Source organism: Cannabis sativa, chromosome 2, assembly GCF_029168945.1.
Source record: "Cannabis sativa cultivar Pink pepper isolate KNU-18-1 chromosome 2, ASM2916894v1, whole genome shotgun sequence".
NCBI lineage: Eukaryota > Viridiplantae > Streptophyta > Magnoliopsida > Rosales > Cannabaceae > Cannabis > Cannabis sativa.
In genome coordinates, this window is record NC_083602.1 from 23,886,494 (window position 1) to 23,909,460 (window position 22,967).

Consider the following 22,967-nt stretch of genomic DNA (forward strand, 5'->3'; position numbering starts at 1 on the left):
AATTCCTTCCGCTTTGCACTGCGGACCGCCTCATTGTAATATTTGGCGTTGAATAATTCCCGGAACTCTTCCCAGGTCTTTCTAGTCACATCTCTGGTGAGGGATACCATTTCCCACCAAATCAGGGCATCCTCTTGAAATTGAAATGTGGCACATGCCACCCTATCATTTCCGACCACTCCCATAAAATTCAGTATTTTCTCAATAACGGTCAACCACTGCTCAGCTTTTAAAACATCAGGGCCTCCCAGAAATACTGGAGGCGCTTGCTTTCTGAACCTCTCGTATAAAGGCTCCATGCGGTTACCAGCAATATTTTGCTCAGCTGGCACCGCAGGGGCTGCAGGAGCCGCAGCAGGCGGTTGCGGAGGAAGCTCAACAGGAGCATCTCGTTGCCTAAGTCGTCGAATCTCTTCTTCTTGTTGCTCAATTCTAGTTTGCATCTCAGCAAACCTTTGTTCCCAATCAACAGGGGCCTGAGGTGGATTCTCCTGTCCACCTCTCGGGACTCGACCGCGGCCTCTACTGCGTCCACGGGGGTTTTGGGGATTTCTACCACCCCGACCACCTCCATTGTAACGCCCAAAATAATTAGGCACGCTACCCAAAATACTTATGAAACCCTAATCCCCTAAACGGGATTACTAATCAAAATAGCGCAGAATTTAAACTTTTATATTAAACAGAAAGAAAATAAACTTGTAATATATTTAAAACTTTTAAAATAGTTGGGATCCCAAAAATATTTACAAACGCTAATACAAGTCATTTATTTCTAGCCGACCTAAACGGCAAAATAGAATTCAAAAGTTCATCACTGATAGACCCTTAACCCGCTTGGTCTGATATGGCTTGAACATGTACATTCTTCATCTTGCTCCTCAAACTCATGGTTGATCAGCCACTGACTTACCCTTTCCTGCACAGTAGAGCACCCGTGAGCCAAGCCCAGCAAGACAGTATAAAACATATCAATAATATGCTCATCATACAATATAAACAACAATGCTATTCAATTTTGTCTGTGTGACACAGACCTGCATGTTACGCACACATGCCTATTTATGTCTACGTGGCGTAGACCTACGTGTTGCGCTCACACGTCTATTTATGTCTACGTGGCGTAGACCCACGTGTTGCTCTCACACGTCTATTTACAATAAGGCCTTAGATCAGTTCATCTCGGTTCTTGTTGCCGAGTCCAACCTGGTTATGCCTTGAGCACATAACCCTTAGTCTCAACATATATATTTATCATATAATTATTGGTGCCACTGCACTATTTGTCTATTTGCTATATACCTGCGTGTTACGCTCACACGCCTATATATGTCTATGTAGCATAGACCTACGTGTTGCTCCCACACGTCTATATATGTCTATGTAGCATAGACCTACGTGTTGCGCTCACACGTCTATTTACAATAAGGCCTTAGTAAGGTTTATCTCGATTATAATTACCGAGTTTAACCTGGTTATGCCTTGCTCGCATAACCCTATTCATATATATTTACGTAATCCATACATTACGTTCTTTCAGTGGTTTATCCTAGTAATATACTAGGTCTAACCAAGTTATGTCTTATGCACATAACTCTTGAAATATATGCATGTATTCAATAGATATCAAAACACATATAGAATCTTAGGGTAATAACCCTAAATTACATACCAAATAGTCTCTCATATAACATATCATTGTATGCTCAAAATATCAATTATAGAGATTAATAACCCTAATTCATGCTTTCACTTGATTAGTAATATTATTGTACATCATGACTTTCTTACCTTCACATAAATTCTAGGGTAATAACCCTAGACCGCATTACTATCAAACTCAAGGTACTAATTTACCGAGTCTAACTTAATTATGCCTTGTGCGCATAATTCTTTATTACAATATATTTAGCATGGCATAGCATTTACACATTAATAATTACTAGGGTAATAACCCTAGGCCATTAAACCGCTCACTTTAGGGTAATAACCCTAATCTCGATTTCTAATTATCACCAATATAATATTCAATATAAGCACCACCGTGCATATCTCTACGTGCAACTACTGTCTTACCTGTTGTCCCGCAAAGGCAGAGATTCTGAATCCCCGGGTGCTCCTGACCAGGTGCCGGTAATCCTAGTCACACAATCCGGGATTTTCACAAATAGGGTTAACCCCTGATTTCACATTCATAAAATAAATTCATGGCATTTCAAATACAGATAATCACATAGAGCTCGAAAAGAGCTTTCCAACGGTATAAAGAACGTCCCAAACGGAGTCCCGAGTCAAAAGTTATGGCCGAAACAAAATTCAGCATTTCCCGATGAACTCCAACCAGAATTCTGGATGAACCAACCGGAATTCCGGTTGTCTGGGCAGAGAACACGAAATTTCTCAATCTTTAAACCCCTAAAACTCACTCAAATCATCCCCAAACATTCCCAAACTTTCCAGAGCATCAATATATGTCATAATAAACATATTCCACAACTTAAACCCAACAATTGCACTAAAAATCAAAAAGTGCCATTAAAGCACCAAGCTTGAGTTCCATGAACTCAAGCTTGCTTTTCACAACCAAAATCACAATTAATCCACTTACAACAGCTAGCAAATATTATAGGGTCTAAAACACATATTTATGCATTAAAAACCAACAATAAACCCCATAATTTTAGATTGCACAATAATTAAAATCATGCCTTAAACTCCAAAACTTCAAGCTCTAAACTTGAGCTTCAAACCAACATCTTTCCAATATTTTCCAGCAACAATCATCATCAAATACTTTGAATTTAAATTAAAGAAGAAACCCTAGAACTCCATCTAGAGCTCAAACAACCAACACACAAAGAATTCAAGCAAAACTCACTTAAATTAACAAAAGAACATCATCTCATGCAACATGTAATTATCATCTTCATTACCATCATAGTCATGCATTTTCAACACTAAAATTCAGCAAGCAAAAACAAATTTAAGATCATGGAAAGCTACCTTAATCTCTTGCTCAAACAAGCTCCAAGCATCCAACACAAATCAAGCTTCCAAACCAAGCTAAAAATCAAGCTTTCTTCTCAAAAATCAAGTTTGAAGAAGAAGAGGGTTAGAGAGGATGAGAGGGTTCGGTTGAGAGGGGAAAGCCACCAGAAATTAACATTTCATTTCCTCAAAAATCACATTTTCCAAATATAGTAATTAGGGGTCAAATGACCAAAATGCCCTTAGGGCTTAAATACCCACATACACCCTCACAAGGGTAAAATAGTCATTCAATACTCAATTAATTTCAAATAAATTTCAGATTATCATTCATCAAATAAAATGCCAAATAATCAATCCAATTTACATTTCGGGCCCGAACCCAGTTCGGCCCGAAATTCCCGGTTGTGACTATACCGCGCTAACCTATCAGAACACACCTGAAAAGACAACACAGGCATACTATATAATAATATAGTTCTATTAGGCACGTAATTAAATTAATTTCATCATTTTACCCTTCTCGGGTCATAATTACCAAAATACCCTTGGCTCACCAACGGGGTCTTTAATATATTAAAATTCATATAAAATCACATATATTGAACTATATAATAATATAATTCCTCAATTATACATAATTATCTAGTTAGGGTTTTGCTAATCCATTTCTTAATTCTGGGTATTACAATTACCCCCTCCTTATAGAAATTTCGTCCCGAAATATACCTGAACAACTCCGGATATTTCTGTTGCATATCCGTCTCGAGTTCCCAGGTTGCCTCTTCTACCTTACTGTTCTTCCACAGTACTTTCACCAGTGCCACTGTCTTGCTTCTCAAGACTCTCTCTTCTATCAAGTATCTGCACTGGTTATTCTTCGTATGACAAGTCCAGCTGAAGTTCCAATGCTTCATAACTCAGAACAAGGGACGAGTCTGAGACATACTTCCGAAGCATTGAAACATGAAACACATTATGTAGCCAACCTGTACGCTACTTGCCCTATCCTCTCAAGGATTTCAAAAGGTCCAATGAACCTCGAGCTAAGCTTTCCTTTCTTCCCAAAGCGTTTTATGCCTTTCATCGGAGATATTCAGAGAAATACCATGTCCCCGACCTGAAAATCAATATCTCTGCGCTTTGGATTGGCATAACTCTTCTGCCTACTCTGAGCCGCGAGCATTCGCGCTCTAATCTTATCAACTGCCTCACTTGTTTTTTTTAACAGCTTCGGGACCCAAGAACTTTCTTTCACCCACTTCATCCCAGTGAATGGGCGATCTACACTTTCTTCCATATAAAAGTTCATAAGGGGCCATCCCGATTGTTGCCTGATAGCTGTTATTATAAGAAAACTCGATCAGGGGAAGGTACTTTACCCATGATCCCTCAAAGTCAAGCACACATGCCCGTATCATGTCCTCTAAAATCTGAATGGTCCTCTCGGATTGCCCATTCGTCTGAGGATAAAAAATTGTGCTGAACTTTAACTGAGTTCCCATAGCTTGATGCAGACTTTTCCAGAATCTTGATGTAAACTTCGGATCTCTATCCGACAAAATGGACTTTGGGACACCATGCAGACGAACAATTTCTCTAACATACAACTCAGCATACTGGTCAATGGAGAAATTCGTCCGAACAGGTAAAAAGTGAGCAGACTTTGTAAACCTGTCCACTATGACCCACACAGAGTCAAATTGTCCCGTGGTTCTAGGCATACCTACCACAAAGTCCATAGCAATGTCTTCCCATTTCCACTCTGGTATATTCAGTGGTTGCAGCAACCCTGCAGGTCGCCGGTGCTCAGCTTTCACTTGCTGACACGTAAGGCATTTGGCAACATATTCTGCGATGTCATTCGTCATGCCTGGCCACCAGAACATGGCTTTCAGGTCTTGGTACATCTTTGTTGACCCTAGATGAACTGAATAAAGAGTCGTGTGAGATTCATCCATGATCTCTTTCTTGATGTTCTCATCCATGGGCACACAAACTCGATTCCCAAATCTCAACATTCCTGTTTCATCTATTGAGGAGTCACTAGCCTTCCCAGCCGAAACCCTAACTCGAGTTTTTACTAATTCTGAATCTTGCACTTGTGCTTCTTTGATTCGCTCCAAAAGAGTAGATTGCAGGGTAATATTAGCTAATTACCCTGCAACCAACTTAATCTTAGCTCGAGTCATCTCATTTGCTAGCTGCTGGGAGATTTGCTTCACCGTATTTAACTGTCTCTGACCATTTCTACTTAAGGCATCAGCAACCACGTTGGCCTTACCAGGGTGATAAAGGATCTCACAATCATAATCCTTCACCAACTCTAGCCAACGCCTCTGTCTCATATTCAGGTCTTTCTGGGTAAAGAAGTATTTCAGACTTTTATGATCAGTGTATATCTCACATTTCTCGCCATAAAGGTAATGCCGCCAAATCTTTAGCGCAAATACCACTACTGCGAGTTCTAGATCGTGAGAAGGGTACCTCTGCTCGTACTCCTTTAACTGCCGAGAAGCATAAGCTATTACCCTCCCAGCCTGCATAAGCACACAGCCGAGACCCTGTCTCGAGGCATCACAATATACCACAAACTTTTCCTTATCTGAAGGAAGAGTTAGTACAGGAGCGGTAATCAAGCGTTGCTTTAACTCCAGGAAACTTTTCTCACACCGATCAGTCCAAACAAACTTCTGGTTCTTTTGGGTCAGCTCTGTTAAGTGTACAACAATCTTTGAAAAACCCTCAACGAACCGACGATAATAACCAGCCAAACCCAGAAAACTTCTGACCTCTGTAGCTGACTTCGGTACTGGCCAATCCCGAACAGCTTCAATTATTGTCGGATCCACCATGATCCCATCTTTATCCACTATGTGCCCCAAAAATGAGATACGAGATAACCAGAATTCACACATTTTGAACTTAGCATAAAGCTTGTGATCCCGTAATCTTTGCAAAACTGCTCTGAGATGCAATTCATGCTCTTTATCTGATTCAGATTACACCAAGATGTCACCGATAAACACGATCACACATCTAATCAGGTAATCTTGGAACGTCCGATTCATATAACCTATATCAAATATACTACGTAGCTTTGGTCCATCTTTCACCTTGATGGTGATTCTTACATTTTGGACATTCAAAATATGACTTGAAAGAGGATTTGTGACCTTGACGGTCACCTCAATTTCCCCGATACTTTCTATTACTCCCTGATACTTCGAAAGCCTCAGCCTTCCGTTTGTAATCAGGGTTGCCACTGTCGGTCCCCTTATTGACGTTACCACTAGCAGGCGGATTCGATGTCATGACGGCATCCTTTGCGGTCTGCTCATTTATTACAGATTATTCAGCCTCCTCAACAATTAAGGCTAGCTCTATCACTTTCTTGTACAAAGTGTCATATGAAGTGGTAACCTTCAAGTCCCGACTGATTGTGGCATTCAGTCCTCTCTTCATCCACTGCTTGGCCTTAATTATGTCAATACCTCCTAGAAAAGTCGGAGGTTGTAGCTTCACGAACCGTTCAAACACTGAGTCTCAATGCGGCATAACAAACCCCTGGTTACCCACCACTGGCACAGGTGCTGGTGGTAACACTTGATCAACAGGGGCTGTCGGTCTTCTTCTTGACGAAGTATGACACTTCGCATTTCTTGAAACATCTGCTGCCATTCAGCAGGAGGATTAGCATTGCCAACCTCCGCATTATTTCCCCGGATTCCGCGGAGGTGGGGGCAGTGCGGTGAATTGGTTTGGTCTACACCAAGCTCTACTAACTCACCCTGTGGTCTAGATGATTAAAGAGGGTCCACTACTAGTACCCCTGTAATCAACAACCCCAGCGAATTAAGCACCAATACCACACTTACGCACTTAATGCCTTAAACCCTTACTCATCTATTTAGCTCATACATATTTACATAAACAATTAGCATTTATAGCATGGCATCACATAACACATACATACTCTAGATGCTTGCATACTGCCTAAAATGGAAAGCAGTAAACAGATGATCACATATACAGTCAAGTATTTACTCTCAATACTTACTGCACCATGAGTCGAGCCTATCTCTGACGACGAATGTACATGTTCGGCCAATCTACAGGAAGTTTAAAAACCTTGGTGCTCTGATACCAAATTGTAACGCCCTAAATAATTAGGCACGCTACCCAAAATACTTATGAAACCCTAATCCCCTAAACGGGATTACTAATCAAAATAGCGCAGAATTTAAACTTTTATATTAAACAGAAAGAAAATAAACTTGTAATATATTTAAAACTTTTAAAATAGTTGGGATCCCAAAAATATTTACAAACGCTATTACAAGTCATTTATTTCTAGCCGACCTAAACGGCAAAATAGAATTCAAAAGTTCATCACTGATAGACCCTTAACCCGCTTGGTCTGATATGGCTTGAACATGTACATTCTTCATCTTGCTCCTCAAACTCATGGTTGATCAGCCACTGACTTACCCTTTCCTGCACAGTAGAGCACCCGTGAGCCAAGCCCAGCAAGACAGTATAAAACATATCAATAATATGCTCATCATACAATATAAACAACAATGCTATTCAATTTTGTTTGTGTGACACAGACCTGCATGTTACGCACACATGCCTATTTATGTCTACGTGGCGTAGACCTACGTGTTGCGCTCACACGTCTATTTATGTCTACGTGGCGTAGACCCACGTGTTGCTCTCACACGTCTATTTACAATAAGGCCTTAGATCAGTTCATCTCGGATCTTGTTGCCGAGTCCAACCTGGTTATGCCTTGAGCACATAACCCTTAGTCTCAACATATATATTTATCATATAATTATTGGTGCCACTGCACTATTTGTCTATTTGCTATATACCTGCGTGTTACGCTCACACGCCTATATATGTCTATGTAGCATAGACCTACGTGTTGCTCCCACACGTCTATATATGTCTATGTAGCATAGACCTACGTGTTGCGCTCACACGTCTATTTACAATAAGGCCTTAGTAAGGTTTATCTCGATTATAATTACCGAGTTTAACCTGGTTATCCCTTGCTCGCATAACCCTATTCATATATATTTACGTAATCCATACATTACGTTCTTTCAGTGGTTTATCCTAGTAATATACCAGGTCTAACCAAGTTATGTCTTATGCACATAACTCTTGAAATATATGCATGTATCAATAGATATCAAAACACATATAGAATCTTAGGGTAATAACCCTAAATTACATACCAAATAGTCTCTCATATAACATATCATTGTATGCTCAAAATATCAATTATAGAGATTAATAACCCTAATTCATGCTTTCACTTGATTAGTAATATTATTGTACATCATGACTTTCTTACCTTCACATAAATTCTAGGGTAATAACCCTAGACCGCATTACTATCAAACTCAAGGTACTAATTTACCGAGTCTAACTTAATTATGCCTTGTGCGCATAATTCTTTATTACAATATATTTAGCATGGCATAGCATTTACACATTAGTAATTACTAGGGTAATAACCCTAGGCCATTAAACCGCTCACTTTAGGGTAATAACCCTAATCTCGATTTCTAATTATCACCAATATAATATTCAATATAAGCACCACCGTGCATATCTCTACGTGCAACTACTGTCTTACCTGTTGTCCCGCAAAGGCAGAGATTCTGAATCCCCGGGTGCTCCTGACCAGGTGCCGGTAATCCTAGTCACACAATCCGGGATTTTCACAAATAGGGTTAACCCCTGATTTCACATTCATAAAATAAATTCATGGCATTTCAAATACAGATAATCACATAGAGCTCGAAAAGAGCTTTCCAACGGTATAAAGAACGTCCCAAACGGAGTCCCGAGTCAAAGTTATGGCCGAAACAAAATTCAGCATTTCCCGATGAACTCCAACCGGAATTCCGGATGAACCAACCGGAATTCCGGTTGTCTGGGCAGAGAACACGAAATTTCTCAATCTTTAAACCCCCAAAACTCACTCAAATCATCCCCAAACATTCCCAAACTTTCCAGAGCATCAATATATGTCATAATAAACATATTCCACAACTTAAACCCAACAATTGCACTAAAAATCAAAAAGTGCCATTAAAGCACCAAGCTTGAGTTCCATGAACTCAAGCTTGCTTTTCACAACCAAAATCACAATTAATCTACTTACAACAGCTGGCAAATATTATAGGGTCTAAAACACATATTTATGCATTAAAAACCAACAATAAACCCCATAATTTTAGATTGCACAATAATTAAAATCATGCCTTAAACTCCAAAACTTCAAGCTCTAAACTTGAGCTTCAAACCAACATCTTTCCAATATTTTCCAGCAACAATCATCATCAAATACTTTGAATTTAAAATAAAGAAGAAACCCTAGAACTCCATCTAGAGCTCAAACAACCAACACACAAAGAATTCAAGCAAAACTCACTTAAATTAACAAAAGAACATCATCTCATGCAACATGTAATTATCATCTTCATTACCATCATAGTCATGCATTTTCAACACTAAAATTCAGCAAGCAAAAACAAATTTAAGATCATGGAAAGCTACCTTAATCTCTTGCTCCAACAAGCTCCAAGCTTCCAACACAAATCAAGCTTCCAAACCAAGCTAAAAATCAAGCTTTCTTCTCAAAAATCAAGTTTGAAGAAGAAGAGGGTTAGAGAGGATGAGAGGGTTCGGTTGAGAGGGGAAAGCCACCAGAAATTAACATTTCATTTCCTCAAAAATCACATTTTCCAAACATAGTAATTAGGGGTCAAATGACCAAAATGCCCTTAGGGCTTAAATACCCACATACACCCTCACAAGGGTAAAATAGTCATTCAATACTGAATTAATTTCAAATAAATTTCAGATTATCATTCATCAAATAAAATGCCAAATAATCAATCCAATTTACATTTCGGGCCCGAACCCAGTTCGGCCCGAAATTCCCGGTTGTGACTATACCGCGCTAACCTATCAGAACACACCTGAAAAGACAACACAGGCATACTATATAATAATATAGTTCTATTAGGCACGTAATTAAATTAATTTCATCATTTTACCCTTCTCGGGTCATAATTACCAAAATACCCCTGGCTCACCAACGGGGTCTTTAATATATTAAAATTCATATAAAATCACATATATTGAACTATATAATAATATAATTCCTCAATTATACATAATTATCTAGTTAGGGTTTTGCTAATCCATTTCTTAATTCTGGGTATTACATCCGGTCTCAACCAATTCACCCTGCCTTCTAACGTTTCGCTGGTCGTCCATTATTTAGGACTTAGCCTGCGAACCCACAAGGCACGTAGGTCAGACAGTGGTCAAAATATTTTCAAGACCGCCATTAAGATGTAAAACATCTTAATTAATCATATATATAACACAACATATCTTAAAACAGTTTGCAAAAAACAAAAAGAAATAAAGCTTACGGAACCGTGAGTTGAACTCGACACTAGCCTTGATTGTACATATCTTGACGGTCTTCAGTGGACAACCCAGTGGCTCTGATACCAAACTGTAACGCCCGTATTTGTAATAATAAACTCAAAAATTAATTTTAATAATTTATATATTAATAATCACATGGATCGGGATCCCGAGTATCAAACTACAAGTTAAAAGTACTTTACTACTATATACATATATATTTATTTATTTTTTTTTAAAAGTTTAGCGGACATGCATCCTCAAAATACAGACTCCAAAATACTAAGAAATCGAAACTCTCCAGGTTGCACTGCCGCGATATGTACAATCATGCCGAGTTCTGCCTCACTGTTCCTCCAGCTTTGCTTTTCCTTTACCTACACAAGGTAGCAAACTGATGAGTCAACAGACTCAGTAAGATATGCAAGAAATATATATAAAAGTACAGCAACGCCGGCCTTATGATTAAGCCGCCCTGAGCTCATTAACCAAGCTCACTAAATGGTTAAGAACGTTCTTAAGGGAAGTACGACTACTGTACCAAATGTACTAAAGTACCAACTCTGTACTTGTGTTGGTAGAGCCCTAATAGTACTCCCGGAAATTACTAAGTGTTGTACCACGAACACGACGTACCCTGGGTACTCGTGTTGGTAACACCGTAACCACATTAACATACAATACTGTACTAACACTCTAATAATCATTTTATATTCGTGCCAGTAGCATAACAATCAAAACAAGCATATACATTCATATATATATATATTCTTACGCTATCTTACCTCGTTCCGTGCTCAAGTGCGCCGGTCAGCCTGAGTGGAAGTGCAGCTCGACGTTTTACAGGGCCCTAAACCATAATGTTCAAAATCCGATGAGAGACTCGCTAAACACTTATCGGGGATTTAAAATAGAAACTAAACTTAGCCCTATCGATAATTAAGATGCAAATACCCTAAATTATTTAAAAACGGGAAAAACTAGGGCTCGGGAAAAAGCCCCAACCAGCAGGCCGGTTCCCAACCAGAAGTCCGGTTCCTAGGACCAACCGGTCGACCGGTTGACGCAGGCTCCCAGGAACCGGAATTCCAGTTCTGAACTGGCAACCAAAAATCCGACCCCCACAACTCACATTAATCCCAAACTTTTCAATACTTTCCAGAACACCTGTATGCACTAAAATAAACCAGTTCCAAGCAACAAATCTCAATAACAACCACTGAACATCAATTCACCATTAAAGATCAAGGTTTGAGTTTTTAAACTCAAACCTTAGCCAAATCTCTACAAAGCCTTCCATAACCTTTCAAATCAACCACATAAACCTATTCTAACCCTAAGACACGAAATTAAACCACCCTAACTCCTACATCAACCTAAATATCGAAAATTCAAGCTTAACCTTACTCTAAACCATAGAAAAATTCATGAAGGAGAGGGAGATAGAGGTATACCTTGAATTGAGATTCTCTACACAGTCAAGATTGCCTAGAGATGAATTAATCACAGCCAAAAAAAACCCAGCTGATTCCCTTGGTGTTCGAATGAGAGGGAGAGAAATGGAGAATTCTAGGTTTTCCTTTTTCAGCTTATAATCAACCTCTTTTCTATATATCTAAAACCCATTTAATAAATATTAACTATTAATATACAATGCACAAAGGACAAAAAGCCATTAGTAAAAAGACCTAAATGCCCCTCTTGATTAAAATAAACCTATTATGACTAACAAGGGTAAAATGGTCAATTATAAAATCCCGAAAATTCTAACGCCTCTATTATCTAACAATAATACCCCGATATAACTCTAAATTAAATAAAATAAGACTCTCTAAAGGCCCAACGCCGCTTTCCACAGCTTCCGAACACAATCACAGAAATTGAGAAATTTACATATATAGCGTAATAAATATATACGAACTCAAATAAATTCCCATAATTGTATTATTATCAAAATAATAAAATCTCATACATAAACCCTAATTATTTAATAATTCAAAGTATTAATCATATGTGGTCTTTACAGTTAGGTTCAACTTAGTTGTACTATTTATGTTCTTTGAGTTGTTCGTGGAAGCTAACTTTTGGTTCTGGTGGATACTTACATCTTGGGAACATGGTAGTTTAATTTAGTGGGAGCGCTGATCATAGATATGGAATCTATAGCTTCTATAGGTATTTAGAAGTGAAACGATGAATTTCTTTGAGCTTGGCTGAATAGAAATAAATGATTGAGATCCCATTTCAGTAATTATATTAGTTTACTGAAATATCATTTATAGGTTGCTAAGTGTTTTAAGAATAAAATACATTGAATGGTAAAACGGTAAATTTGTCCCTATTCAGTGTATATGATCTATAGAGGATCCTTGACTTTTAGGATTGTACCAATGGATAATCATAACGTATCTACATCGTGGTACATATAGAGCGTTCTATATAACTGAGAGTGTTATTCAATTCCAAATCTATAGTGGCGCAAGGCGGAATTAATAAATTGAGAATTTACTTGGTGACTTCTGGATCTACTTATTGAAAGCTCGGTTATATAGGCCCCTGGCCCCCTCACTAGTTGAGATAATACTGCTTGCAGACTCAGTTAATTGATTTTAATTAATCAATTATAATTCTAAAATTAGACTATGTCTTATTTATGAATTTTCACTAAGCAAGGGCTTAATTGTGAAGAAAAGAGGTTTTGGGATCAATTTTTTAATTAAGAGACTTTGCATGGTCTAATTATAATAGATTACATAAATGAAAATTCTATTTAGTAATTAATTAAAATTATTAAATAAATAGTTTTGACATTTATAGGATTGAATTGGAAAATATAATATTATTGAAAAGAAGAATAAGTGGTTGAAATAAAGTGGCAAAAATCTAACTAGAAATCGGTTTTAAAGTGTACGGCTGTGATGTGGATTTTCGCCCAATATTTTATTCTTTTTTAATCCATTTAATTCAACCCTAAGCCCTAGTTGAAACACTATAAAAGGAACATGATACTCTCACTCATCTAACTAGTGTCAACTTGACTATTCAACCAACCTAGATGAGAGAGTTCCTTCCTTAGTGATTTCACCTCCTTTATTGTTCTTCCACAATTCGAAACCTTGAGTGAATGAGTATCGTGCCCACACATAGCAAGTCAAGTACTCAATCATAGTGAGTAAGACGGTGGTAACCAAACCCGAAGGATAGAAAGAGATCCATGTTCAAATCTTGATAATGCTCTGCTACAGAAATGAATCAAGGGCTAGAGATCTTGAACGGAAGGAGTCATTATATTCTGCTGCAATCAATGTAAGGTTTTCTTAAACCCTTATGTGTTTATTTTTATTATTTTAGAGAATTCATATTTAGGATGTTAATCAACATACTTGTTAGTAAATCTAGATCCTGATAAAATATTCCCAATAGTCAAGGGGGCGCTATGTCTTCAATCTCAGAAACAACGAGATTTATATTATCAACCTCGAAAAGACATGGGAAAAGCTCTAGCTTGCTACCAGAGTTATTATTGCTATGTTCCCAGCGAGATGTCCCAGAATGATATGCTTTGCAACGTATTTAATACAGGTATGCATTAACCTGGTAAAACCGAACAATAACAGCTGTGTGATTTTTAAATAATAACTGCATTTATTTTACGTGGGACGTGATTAAATCCCACAATTTTAGGGGATTATTGTTGTAAGATATCAGCCTGATTTGTAAGTAACTGCCCTCCAGTGTAACTATAAATAAGAGCAGGATACACTGAAAAAGGGATACAAAATCTTTTAGAGAAAAAGCCCTCGAATTGTATCAGAAATCTAATAAGATTGACTCGTGGACTATGCAGAATTTTAACTGCAAAACCATGTAAAAAAGCTTTATGTTCTTATTTTTTTTTCCTTTGTTGCTTTTATTTTCTGTGCAAATCCATCACGATTTACGCTTTAATATAGTTAACGAAAACCTGCGTTACGCTAAATATGACCAGAAGACTAATATAAAATATTTATAATTGAAATTTTGTTATATAAAATATCTACAATATTTTAAGTATTTTAAATTTAAATTTAAATTTTCTTATATAAAATATCTATATAATTTTTATTTTTAAATATATATAATAATATTATAAAATTAACAAAAAATATTCTGTTAAGTTAAGGATATTTTGTTAAAGTTAACGTAGGAAACTAAAATAATACCGTTAAACTAAGAATTTTGTTACATAACGACATTTTATATAGAATAGATACATATATAAATTTTGAATTACTAATATAAAATTCAAAATTAGTATATATGTTACATTAAAAACAATATTCCAATTTAAGTTGTTAAAAGAATTAATATAAATAATTCTTCAACTTATATTTTTTTTTCTTTGATATATATGTGCGAAGATAATCTAATTTAAGTTGACCTAGAAAATTAATAAATAATTTCTCAACTTTAATATATTTTTCTATTTAATTAATTGAAAAATACATTTATTTTAGTTGACCAAAATTTATTTATTAAATTAAATGAGTTTTTCTTAAATTAATTTCAAAATAACCTAATAAATATTAATTCATATATTTTAAAATTAATTATGTTGCTATTCAATTGTATTAGGTTAAACTAGTATAATTAGCTAGCCTAATACAATTATTTAAAAAATTGCAAATGAACCTATATAATTGGGTGATTCATGTGAGGGAGGGTTGAGTTCAAAAAGAAGAATTTAATCATTTTATAAATAATTATTATTAATTGAATAAGTACAATATTATTAGGCCTAAATAAAACTACTACTAAAAGTGAAGTTTTATTTAGCAACCTAGTCCTTTTAATTATCTAAATTAAATGTGCTCTTTATGCATATAAGCACAAAAACAATTAAGGACTCACATATAAAAATAAGATTTGAATGGTCCTAATATATTTTTAAGTTATGCCACAAATGAAAGAAAAATTACAAATTTACTTGTTTGATACAAATTATTTGATTTATCTATCAACAAATGTATGTAATTATTATGAATCATAAGATCCATCATCAAATTAACCACATTTATTTAGATCATATTAAATAATAGTTTTATAAAAAAAAAAAATTCAAATAAAAAACACTAATAGCAAATAGATAGAAAAAATAGGATTATTATGCAATTTGACTATCTTTATTAAAATATAATTTTTAAATAATTTTTTTATAAATAACTAAATATTTAATTTCAAAAATATCTAATTTTAATTATATGTATAAATTTTGAAATTTACATATATATATGCATTAATGATATTTTATTTCCTAAAATTTCCTTTTAAGATAGAATATCAAAATAGATATTTTATATTTTTTTAATCTTAAAAATTTAAATAAAATAGCTCTATTTTTTAAAATATAAACTTTAATTAACAATATCTTGTTTCTTAAAAAATCTATTAAGATTTAATGATAAAATATCACATTTTTGAAAAAATAAATATTCATCATTTTCAAATCTTAAGATTTTAAATAGGAGTTTTTATACTACATACTCAAATTTTCAATTTTTTTTTCTTTTCTACTGTGAGGGAATTTTTTTGTTTAAAAAAAAAATACTGTGTAAGTTTTATACTGTATACTGTGTTAGGTTTTAACTGTTGTTTCACGGTTATTTTTTTAGTTTTTCCATTGTTATTTTTAATTGTTCCGTCTTGTTGTTTTAGATTTGTTTTATAAAAGAATTGTATTTTTGTAAAAAATTCTGCGTGACAGTAAAATTATAAGTTTTTGCCGAAAATCCAATATTTTTATAAAAACCCCAATAATTTATAATTTATACAATTTACTTTGTGTTATTTACTTATTGCTTATAGTCTTTGAGTTGTGTTCTCCTCTTTATCTGTTATTCTGAATTTTATATGTATTTTTGTAATAGAATTACAACATTATTTAATTTTTATTATAATCCTTGTATTTTAAAGCATAGAGTTAATAACATTATTGGTTTCATATTTACATTTAATATCTCAATTTTCCCAACAACATATATTTTATTGCCAAATTCATGGTCAACAATTTTCAAAATAAAATACGCGAGATTCCATATGAAATTACACTAGCAAATCACACTAATAACAACCGCCTCAAAGCACCATTAAGAAATTTTCATTCTATATATCTTTATTATAAGTTAATTAATATAAGTTGACTATGTTACGTAGATAAACAACATATGGGCCAATTATAATGAATACATAATACATTACAAATTCATGTCAACACAAATTAATAAGGTGTTTAAAAAAGGGGTCAGTTAATGTATAAATCTAAAAGTGCATAATAAGCGATTAGCACCGGAAGAGACAAGATCATTCCAAAGATAACCCTGCAATAAACAAGTGAACAATATCAAGATAAATTGAATTAAATATTTTATAATATCATACTTTTAATTTATTAAGTAATAACATGAAAATGAAATATTATTCTTTAGAGAAAAGCAAGATGAATATTTTATACACCGTTAGTTACATATACATAAATAAATATATATAGTGTAAGACAATGAATATTATTATGTATATATGAAAGATATTCTTACGCTGTGCTAAGCACATCGGCATGCAATCCGTACTCTTTGGCATATATAAAAGATGTAATCGATTGCGGCAACGCTGACTGCATCACAATAATAGTCACTAAATGATAATATATATTGTAAATACTATATAATCCTTAATACTAAATTAAATATAGTTTTTAAAAAATAATAGTAATAATGTATTAATTGTTATATGTAAAATTGGACAATATTATATGTTTTTCCAAATTTCATCTAACTTTTAGCACAATATTATAAAAAAGAGTCTTTTACATTTTTGCAGAAACCTAAAAATATAGCATTACAACACATTTTTAGAATTACATCAGTTATTTGACTGTGTGCCAAAGTGATAAATAATATAAACTCCATATGGATTGATCCTTTGGTAAGTAATTTATTATATGGTTGAAAAGAAGTACCTGAATAATAGCTACGCGAAGAACATCGCCATGCAAACCGGCAGCAATGGATCCAATAGCCATAGCTGCTGGTCCTGCTATAAACCTCAACACCATGCCAATCACAGTTAGCCGAGCCCCACACCCAATTATCTTTTCTTGCATCGCCATGAAAATCCCTGCAAAAATTAATAATTATTCATTATGTAATATATATGTATATGTATAATTTTCTCATCAATTGTTTTATGTATAACTTATTAGATTATATATATATACATAGTACATACATACCCATGCTAAACATAGCAGTGCCTGTCCCAGCTTTCGACATGATCAAAATTGAACCGTCGAAGATGCCTGGCATCTCAATATGCCACCTACGCGCGCGCGTCAAAACAAAAACTTTTAAAAAATGTATTACACGCAAGCACATGGTATAGTTCAATATAGAGTTCTATATATTTAATGACCAATATAGGAATGTGAATAGGAATAGAAATAGAATGAAATAAAATTTAAAATGTATAAAAAAATTATTAAATTTTTTCTTTTCATATATTGGAATGGTCTTTCCTTCTTCTTTAAAATGAAATAATCATTCCACTAAAATAGTAGAAAAAGTTGCATTCCACATTCTAATACTTTAAAATATAACCAAACAAAAAAATGAAATAAAAATTGATTCCTTTCATTCCATTCTATTTCATTACTTTCAGCCAAACGCTACCCAAATACTCGCTCAAATAGTAACACATGGTATATTTATAGAGCTACGCTTTCACTCAAATAATTATAAATAAAATAAAAGCAATTGTCCACCAAAATTGTCCAAAGACTGTTTTGCTAAAATGTAATATTTTTCTAAAAATAGTTTTTTTTTTTTTCAAATTCCTATGCTTCCTATGACATTTTACGTTTTAAGTCTTATTTGAAAAATATTTTTTTTTATCCATTATTTAAAAATACTCTAATATTATGTTTTTTATTAAAATGTACTCACTTTTTTAAGTGAGTTGTCCAATATACGCTACATTATATTAATCTATGGGATCTAATAGAGACATCATCTATAAAATGGGTATATTTAAAAAAAATATGAAAACTAAAATAATTAAAAATTAAAACAAATAAAAGAAAGTGAATATATAATATAATTTTGTCTAAAATTATTACTGTGGAAATAACACATAATATTTTTCACGAACTTTTTACAATAATTTATCAAATCTTGTGTTCAACCGATACGATAATTCAATTAAGAAAGTTAAGTCAAGTTTTAAGTTTGACTAAATTGGTACATTACTCAAACGGGTACCATTTTGGACCTTGTATTTTGTAAAAGTTACAGATTAGGTCCTGTGTTTTGTTAAATGATAAAATGGACCCTGTATTTTCTAAAATAGTAAAAATAGGACCCTGAGCTTAATTTTTGACAACTTTTGTTTTAATACAACCAACTTGAAGATAATGCTTAATACGAACAGATACAAAAAATGTAAATAGTTTTGTCATAGCACTTTTAGATTGGATTATAATTAAACTTTATTTTGACAAAAAAATCAATTTAGGGTCCTATTTGTACTATTTTAAAAAATACAGGGTCCATTTTGTCATTTAACAAAATACGGGGTTCAATTGGTAACTTTTGTAAAACAGAAGGTCCAAAATGGTATTTACCCTTACTCAAACAATAGTTAAGATACTCGACAAAGTATTAAATTAAATATTAAAATGAAAGTTTTAAAATTTATACTTGCATTACTTTATTTCAATTTGAATTTTAAGAATAAAAATTAGGAATACTTTATAGTGCTCTCTGCATGTATGTAATATACCCTTTAAGTGACGTTTAGTTGGAGAAAATAAAATAGAATAGAATGGAAATGAAATTATTTTTATTCTATTTATTTTTTTGATCTTATTTTAAAGTATCGAAATGTCATTTTTATTCTAGTTATGTTTTGATTCATTTCAATTAAACGCCACCTAATAGGGTGCTTGTTATGTGAGTTTGAGTTGAAGAGAGTAAAGTTGGAGGGAGTAGACTTGGAGGGAATATGAAACTCATGCATTTGAGGGGATTAACATTGCCATCATTTTAATTTAAAAAGTGAGACTAACTTGGAAATACAAACCCCTTGTCATTCAAATATAATTTAAATTTTATATTCTCATCCCTATCAAGTCTAAATCTCATACCAAATGCTCCAGTAATTAGTGTTTTTGTTATTTGGATATTTAATATAATATCAATTTTTTTAAGATAGTGTACTATTGGAGAATTTTATCCCACATGGATTAAATGTAAAAATATTAAGCTATATATAAGAACATGTGCTACTCCACTCATAACCAATTGGTTTTGAGATGGAACCCCATAAGGTGATTCAAGATTGGTGAACAAAAATAGTTATCATTTTGAGGGGATATTAGAGAACAAAATAATTTATGTGTCAAAAATAATATTCAAACAGTTTGTTGCACGCATGCTATTTTTACTTATACATGTAGTTTGTTTTTTCTTTCTGAAAAGATATGTAGTCTGTTTAAATTCTACTTTTTATATTATAAATTATTTTGAATTCCTTACCAATTTTAATATTATCTTAAATAATTAAGATATATATTATTATATGATAATTGCAATTACAACCATCCAATTATTGATAACACAAAAAGGGTGCATTTGTGCACCCACTTTTAGGATAACACCTTGAAATTGAAATTAGGTTAAAAATTATATTCAGTTAAAAAAATTAGAAAATTTAATGTTTTTCTTGTAGGTAGTTTACTTTAATGATTTATAATTGTATTTTAATAAATTTTTATAGTAACATATTTAAAATTATTTTGGACTAACATAATGTTGACATGTTATTTACTATTAATTGATAGTAATTAAACAGGGAGAAAATTGCAACGAATTTCTAAGAGCATGAAGTTTTGTCACTAAAATATTTTACATACGAAGTTAATTAGTATTACAAAATAAACTATTTAAGTATAGTTTTGCCACCGACATTCCATAAAAATACACAAAATAAGATTTTGGTAATTAGATAAAAGTTATAGGATTCTATAATGTACCCTTTTAAAAGTGGTAGACTGATGCATTCTTATTTATTTCGGTATTCAAGATAATTTTTTAGTTCAATTTGTTTACATAGTCCAATACGTTGTAGTCATTTAAGATATCTTGCAAAATTTTGAAAAACTAAAAAAATTTTAACATATTGAAAACATAGTTCAAACAATTTATTGTACGCGTGATTTTTTTATTTTATAGGTATGCATATGAAATAGAATGTTTGAACACTTTTTATGTTATAAATTATTTTAAATTTCTCAAAATTTTATAGAATGTATGTCTTAAATAACTGAAATGTACACGAATATGAAAAAATATAGACTAATTTTTTTTTGAATGTCGAAACTGATAGAAAGTACATTGATTCACCTTCTTAAATATGTACAATATACATGAACATAAAACAAAATTATCCTATAAAATTCTACCTGAAACACATAAAGGTACATCTATATATGCACTCTTTTTAGAGATTGCATTGTAAAATTTTTCAATATATATATATAAATATATAAAATACTTTTCAATGGATATTTTACCAATGTATGGTACTTACCAAATTTTTTTTTTTTTTTTTTTTTGAGAATAGGTACTTACCAAAAATTTAACTATATATTAAATTAAAAATTTTAAACTATTAGTTTTCGATATAAATTTAAATTTTATGCTTAATTTATAAGCTACTTAATTAAGAAAAATCAAAAAAATATCTCGTTTCACTATATCAAATAAATATATATAATTTTACATATATTCTCTTAAAACATCACAGAGAATGATATGTGCACACATATATCACTCACAAATATAATACACATTCACAACTTACTTTTAGAACCCATTTTCAATAAAAATAATTTGTTGAAATCACAGGTTTAAGTTTAGTTTTTCTAAAACATTATATTACTCAATTATAATAATCCTTATAAAATAAGGAAATATATACTCATTTAGTACTCTTTCTTTGCACGAAAAACATATTTGGCATCTGGTATTTTTAATAATAATATTATTTAGTATCTTATATTTTGAAATTGTACATATTTAGTACTTTAAAGTAAAATATTATTAATATAATTTTATTAATTTGACCAAATAGTTCTCAATTACATGTAATCAAATAATTAAATTTAAATTTAGAATTTATAAAATTGAAGATAATTTGATTGTATTGATAAAATTTTATTAAAAAATTTTGAGTTTAGGGTACCGAATATGTATGATTTTATAAAAACACTACAAAATAATTATTATTGAAAATACAAGGTACTAAACCTATATTTAGATAAAATATAGGTACCAAATATATATACACCCATAAAGCAATATTGAATAATGTTGAAAAAATAAATAAATAAATAAATAACGTACCTGTTGGCGATGAGAGCCCAAAAGAGGCCAATATAAACAGCATATGAATTAGGATTGGAAGCCAATTTAAGCCACACACCCTTCATGAAAAACCAGTACGACCGTTGATCATCACTACCAGCATCTTCATCGTCGTTATTTCCTTCCAAATCCTTATTATTATTATTATTATTACTCAAATCACCAACGACAACTACTTTGTTGTCGTTTGATGAAATACCCATGCCCGTACGACGAATCTCCAACACCAACAAAAGAATAGTGAGCCAAATAATGGCTTGTACGACAGAAGACTGAACGACAAGATCAATGCCCATACGACCATACATGGCTTTCACTAAAGGCACTCCAACGACAAGAGAATTAGTCAAACTACAAAGTGAGAAGCTTGTTATGGACCAACCATAACTCCCTTTACTACTCCACTTGGCCCAAAAACCTAACAAAGCCACAGTGATCGCCTTTGATAAAACGTCAGCCCCAATAAACCTATAGTTCCACTCGAAAGGGTCCACGTGGGCTGTGAATTCGAACGTGAAGAGTGGAAGAGTGAAGAAACAAACGAATTGGTTGATAGCATCACACTGCTCAGGACTGAAAATTTTCCACCATTTTACTGACCCATAACCTAATATTAAGGCCACGTATAATGGAACCATGGCTTCCACCACCTTGTAAACATCTACCCACCCTATCATTTTATTTCTATATTATTCCTTTGATGAGTAGTGTTTTTTTTGGCTGTACTGTATATCATATGTTGTGGTGTATGAAGTTGGGTATTTATAATACTATATATTATGTATGTGTAGATGGAGTGAGGCTTAAGGCATAATATTAATTAATTTGTTCCCTTAGTGAATTATTTTTTTCTGTTTTATTTTTATTATTGAGAGGATTTGATGAGTAGGTGGGTGGGTGTATACGATTCTGTAATAATATGCTGTGGATTCCGATCGAAAGGGTGACATATATGTGTATATATATATTGTATGTTTTTTTTTGGTTAGTGCATAAAAATGTAAGGTTACTTTCACCAGGTTTCATCTTGTAGTATAATGTTATAAACTATATATAATC

At 33.0% G+C, this 22,967-nt stretch overlaps 1 protein-coding gene and 2 long non-coding RNA genes across 3 annotated transcripts; all 3 read right to left on the reverse strand.

Annotated features, from left to right (window-relative positions):
* Positions 1–783: 783 nt before the first annotated feature.
* On the reverse strand, positions 784–3,167 carry LOC133033939 (uncharacterized). The gene is made up of 3 exons (XR_009685951.1): positions 3,004–3,167; positions 2,077–2,139; positions 784–919 (listed from the first exon to the last, which is right to left on the reverse strand). It is a non-coding gene; the product is annotated as an uncharacterized LOC133033939 (long non-coding RNA).
* A 4,053-nt stretch (positions 3,168–7,220) lies between these two features.
* LOC133033940 (uncharacterized) lies at positions 7,221–8,741 on the reverse strand. Its single transcript, XR_009685952.1, has 2 exons — positions 8,642–8,741; positions 7,221–7,485 (listed from the first exon to the last, which is right to left on the reverse strand). It is a non-coding gene; the product is annotated as an uncharacterized LOC133033940 (long non-coding RNA).
* Positions 8,742–16,462: 7,721 nt separating this feature from the next.
* Positions 16,463–22,657, reverse strand: LOC133034858 (auxin efflux carrier component 5-like). Its single transcript, XM_061110313.1, has 5 exons — positions 21,888–22,657; positions 17,720–17,805; positions 17,447–17,604; positions 17,025–17,101; positions 16,463–16,808 (listed from the first exon to the last, which is right to left on the reverse strand). Exons 1-5 carry the CDS (start codon positions 22,583–22,585, stop codon positions 16,733–16,735), a joined length of 1,095 nt encoding a protein of 364 aa, XP_060966296.1. The 5' UTR covers positions 22,586–22,657; the 3' UTR covers positions 16,463–16,732.
* Positions 22,658–22,967: the final 310 nt, after the last annotated feature.

Bases quoted from the DNA above. Each gene is read 5' to 3' on its own strand.
- LOC133034858 (XM_061110313.1), bottom strand. From the start codon at position 22,585: ATGATAGGGTGGGTAGATGTTTACAAGGTGGTGGAAGCCATGGTTCCA. The intron at 17,605-17,719 runs GTATGTATGTAC...TAATTTTTGCAG, and splicing joins CACTGCTATGTTTAGCATGG to GGATTTTCATGGCGATGCAA. The intron at 17,102-17,446 runs GTACTTCTTTTC...ATTGTGATGCAG, and splicing joins TTCGCGTAGCTATTATTCAG to TCAGCGTTGCCGCAATCGAT.